At 41.2% G+C, this 1239-nt stretch overlaps 1 protein-coding gene across 1 annotated transcript in view; it reads right to left on the minus strand.

Annotated features, from left to right (window-relative positions):
* Positions 1-706: 706 nt before the first annotated feature.
* The window catches only part of LOC129742086 (zinc carboxypeptidase A 1-like), a 1957-nt gene continuing 1424 nt past the window's right edge, over positions 707-1239 (minus strand). The window contains exon 3 of the mRNA XM_055733931.1: positions 707-1234. Coding sequence (XP_055589906.1) covers positions 753-1234 — 482 coding nt within the window. The 3' untranslated portion in view covers positions 707-752. The remainder of the gene's footprint in view (positions 1235-1239) is intronic.

The following is a 1239-nucleotide window of genomic DNA, read 5'->3' on the forward strand; positions in this document are numbered from 1 at the left end:
TGCGTTCATTTGCAATCAAAAGTCGGCGTGCTATGTTCGCAAGCCGACGCTTCCGAAGATAAAGTTAGTTTGATCTGGTCGGGAAAAAGTCGAACGCTGCATGCAAAATGATGCGATGCTTTGCACCTCTGCAAAGAGATCAAATTGGATCGCATCTTTCATGGCGATGCTGCGCGCATTAACAGCCGATTCATAAAAAAACAACACTGATCCTTTTTAAGCGAATTGCAATGCATGTATCTGACAGAAAAAGAATTTCGTAATGTGTTGAAATTGGTTCTTACATGACATTTACATATATGTGGTGTTGTTTGTATATCAATTGTATACAGAACTTTGAAGAATTTTAAAATTAAAACTGAATATTTCTGAGATTTTGAAGTGAAGATGAAGTTATCATGTGTGGAAACATGGAATCGATATTTTCAATACTAATGGAGATATTTAAAAAACGATCATTTTATCATTTTAACCCATAGTCACCCTGAACGAGACGGTTTGTTTTTTTTAGTTTCTTCTGGCGAAAAGGACATCTTCATTCGCTAGCGTTAAAAATGCTTAGCCACTTTGCTTTATTTCTGATCTCTGCACAATGAATCACACTTGTACTATCAACAATCGCTAACTTTCCATTTAATCACATATATAGATACTGGATTACCATGGATCCCCATTATCGCCTTATAATCAAAACACATTTAAGTACTTGAGTTTCAAGAGCTGCCTGTTTATTTGTTTTCGTTGCAATTATATTAATGGGAAATGCTATCTACCTGCGTCCGCAAGTTCTGATAGTAACCGCGCCGTTCCGATTCCTCAATCATCGTCACTAGTGAATCGAGTGTTTCTTCTCCTGTAGGTATGATGTAACGGGGAGCTAGGACAAATCCGTTCCAGGAATTTTTATTCGGTCGCAGCTCGTAGGTGTAGGCGATTTTGATGTCCAACGTTCCGTACGCCCAATCACAGCTGGCACCACTGGCCGGATAGATGGCGTCGTAGATGTTGCCGTAGGTGTATTTGGTTCCGTACCGTTTGGCCAGGGATTGAACCGTTGCTTTGGCGATGTCGTTGAGGTCGTCATGATTGGGAGTGTGCTCGGAGGTGTGTCCGTACGGGAAAAGGAGGATTTGCGAGTACGAATGGAACGCAATGTAGGCACGAAGTTTTCCACTGATGGAGGCGATAAAGTTGGACAGTGATCTGGTTTCTTCTTCTGAGAAAGCGTAAGGTCCTCCG

The sequence above is a fragment of the Uranotaenia lowii genome, chromosome 2 (assembly GCF_029784155.1).
Source record: "Uranotaenia lowii strain MFRU-FL chromosome 2, ASM2978415v1, whole genome shotgun sequence".
NCBI lineage: Eukaryota > Metazoa > Arthropoda > Insecta > Diptera > Culicidae > Uranotaenia > Uranotaenia lowii.